The sequence below is a fragment of the Chrysochloris asiatica genome, unplaced genomic scaffold (assembly GCF_000296735.1).
Source record: "Chrysochloris asiatica unplaced genomic scaffold, ChrAsi1.0 scaffold00117, whole genome shotgun sequence".
NCBI lineage: Eukaryota > Metazoa > Chordata > Mammalia > Afrosoricida > Chrysochloridae > Chrysochloris > Chrysochloris asiatica.
The window spans coordinates 7,100,146-7,103,539 of NW_006408635.1; the positions used below are offsets into that span (position 1 = coordinate 7,100,146).

At 42.1% G+C, this 3,394-nt stretch overlaps 1 protein-coding gene across 1 annotated transcript in view; it reads left to right on the forward strand.

Moving 5' to 3' along the window:
• SNX9 (sorting nexin 9) overlaps positions 1-3,394 on the forward strand; it is a 177,616-nt gene that overhangs the window by 166,662 nt on the left and 7,560 nt on the right. Inside the window, exon 19 of the mRNA XM_006868478.1 lies at positions 1,744-1,833. Within this exon, the coding sequence (XP_006868540.1) occupies positions 1,744-1,833 (90 nt within the window). The remainder of the gene's footprint in view (positions 1-1,743; positions 1,834-3,394) is intronic.

The following is a 3,394-nucleotide window of genomic DNA, read 5'->3' on the forward strand; positions in this document are numbered from 1 at the left end:
ACAGGGTCACTATGAGTCAGTTCACGGCACACAGCCACCACCACTGGCCGTGGTAATGTCTACCTTGTGTGGTTCTCAGGATCCAGTTGCTAGTGAGTACCCAGAGCTTGGTACAGCCGTGGGGGTGCAGTCACGGGGTACAGTCACGGGCACGGAGTGGGTCTTTTCTTACATCGGATGGTTCTTATGGAGTCTTGAATAGTCCAATTTCTAGTCTTCTTTTCTTTTTCTTTTTTTTAACAAAACAACAAACATAGTTACTTTCCTTTAGAGGGAATAATCATCTCAGTTGTTTCAAATCCTAAAAATATTTCTTCATGTAACTTCAGGAAGCACATGTTTATGTATGTTGTTCTAGATCAAAGTGTGCCCCCCAAAAATGTCCGTTGTGAATCATAACTTCCATGCCTTTGGTAGGGAGAGCTCAAGAGGATACACACTGGACTTGGAGCCACAGATTGGGGGTTCTAGCCCACCAGCCGCTCTCCGGAACTAAGATGAGGCCTTCTGCTGTCTATGAGTGGGACAGGCTTGGCAGCACTTCATAAGAACATGCCTTTGGTTATAATCCCGTATGGGGGTGGGCTGGGCTTATTATGTTAATGAGTCATGATTAGTGTAGGGTGTGTCTTGCCTCAGTCTCTCTGGAGATGTCAGAGATAAAAAAAAAATTAAGCCAGAGAAGCAGACATTGGGAAAGAGTCTTGGAAACACCTACAGATAATGGTCGTTAGCTCCTCTCCTGATATTTGCTCAAGATATATTCATTTTTAAACTGTAACATCGCTGTTGAGGAGCCCTAGTGGCTAGACATAGGACTGCTAACTACAAGTTCAGCAGTTCAAGCCCACCAGCTGTCCCACAGGAGAAAGACAAGCTGTCTGCCCCTATAAGGGTTTGCAACCTTGGAAGCCCAAGACAGCGGTCACTGTGATTCACAGTTCACCTGATGGCAGTGGGCGTGGGGTGGGGGTGTTGTTTTAACATGCCTGTTAAAAATTATATTCACAGAAGTTGGAAACTACTAAAGTAGCCATTTATAAATTCTGTATTTTGTATTTTTCTATTCTCTGCTAATGCTAGACATTAAACTATAATAACAAATTTTATTTGTAAGCATAACAGCATTATTTCCCCACAAACACACACACACACACACACAATTATTACTCATATTTTGGACTACCTCAAAATCTTTAACATCAACCTAAAAAATTATCTGGTATTTTATCAGTTTCTTTGCAACACGTGATTCAGAATACACCCACTCCTCAATCAGACACCTGGTTGTTAATGTGAAAGTCAGCATTATGCAATCACATCATTATATAACTGGCAAATTGCATCACTACGTAACTGCCAAATCTCTGAGACTCTCGGAGCAGCCATGTTGACGCATAACCTCTATCATCACAGCCAGTGTTACTCTCGTCTCCCTCCTCGGCATTCATTAAGGCCAGATGTACCTTGTTAATGCGCAGTGTAGTCGGGTACGAGATTTTTTTGCTGTTGTTGTAAATGCGAAATGGTGGAATAGGAGCTAGTTGATAAGTGGACTAGGTGCATAGCAGTCTTGGGATTCTTTTAGGGAAACTAGACTGAATGTTGAACACTCAATAATTGAGTGTCCTTTCTGAAGGAGTTCCGTATCTAAAAACTCAAGAAAGAATAGTGGTTTTTCTTTCCCTTCTGTTTTTGAATTCCTCTGCTAATAGCAGCCAATGTGTATCTGTCTCTTTACAGCCAAAGAAAGATCTCCACTACCTGATGGAATGCAATCATGAATACAAAGGCTTTTTAGGCTGCTTCCCTGACATCATTGGCGCTCACAAGGTAACAGGATGGTAGACCTTCACTGGAGACACCACCAATGGGGCAGCATGCCTGAGGCCCAACTACCCTGCGGAACCTAGCCACTCCTGACCCAGGAGACAAAGCTTTCTGTAGTCAGCTGGAACTGTTTGGAATGTTTAAGAATGAGGGGTCTTCTGTCCTTTTGTGGAAACATGAAATGAAAAGATTATGGAGTTCTGCTGACTCTTCGGAGCAGCCTCATATGAGCAAAGTTATACAACATGATTAGCTAGATGGGCAGGGTTTTGTTCATGTTTTTGTTGTCTTTTACTCTATAGAGACATTATCTGTGAGGAATTACAAATGTGAAACTTATTCTTTATGCCTGTAGTTGGTCAGCTATCAAAAAGAATCATGGCATTTGAATTCCAGTGGGTCATAGACCCAAGTGCTTCTCCGATTAGTGTTGTTGTTAGGTACCATCGAGTCGGTACCAACTCATAGCAACCGTATACACAGCAGAACGAAACACTGCCCAATACTGGGTCAACCTCACTACTGTAGCCACGCTTGAGTCCATCAATGCTGCCACTTGGCCAATCCATGTTGCTGGGGATCTTCCTCTTTTTCTCTGACCCTCCACCTTTCTCCAGCGACTGGTCCTGCCTGACAATATGTCTGAAGTATGAAAGATGAAGTTTGACCATCTTGGCCTCCAAGGAGCACTCTACTCTGGCTGCACTTCTTCCAAAACGGATCTATTGGTTCTTCTGGTAGTCCATGGCACTTTCAATATTCTCCTCCAACACCACAACTCATATGCATCAATTCTTCTACGGGGTTCCTTATTTCTTCGCATACATATGAGATTATTGAAAATACCAGGGCTTAGTCCTCAAGCTGACATCTTTGCTCTTCAACACTTTAAATGGTCTTGTGCAGCAGATTTGCCTAATGCAATACATCGTTTGATTTCTTGACCGCTGCTTCCATTGAGTGTTGATAGTTGATCCAAGAAGAATGAAGTCCTTGACAACTTCAATCTTTGTTGATAAGGATGTTGTTTATTGGTCCAGTGGTGAGGAATTTTGTTTTCTTGACATTGGGATGTAATCCATATTGAAGGCTGTGCTCTTTGATGATCTTCATCAGTAAATGTTTCAAGTCCTCTTCACTTTCAGCAAGGAAAGTTGTATCATCTTCATATCGCAGGTTGTTAATGACTCTTCCTCCAATCCTGATGCCACGTTTTTCTTCATAGAACCCAGCTTCTGGTATTATTTACTCAGCATTCAGGTTGAATAAGTATGGCGAAAAAATAAAACAATGTCGCACACCTTTCTTAATTTTAAACCATTCAGTATTCCCATGTTCTGTTCAAACAACTGCCACTTGGTCCATGTACAGATTTCTCATGAGCACAATGAAGTGTTCCGTAATACTCATACTTCACAATGTTATCCAGAGCTTGTCATGATTCACACAATCAAAAACCTTTGCGTACTGAATAAAGCACAGGTAAACATCTTTCTGATAGTCTCTGCTTTCAGCCAAGATCCATCGGACATCAGCAATGATATCCCTCGTTCCACGGCCGCTT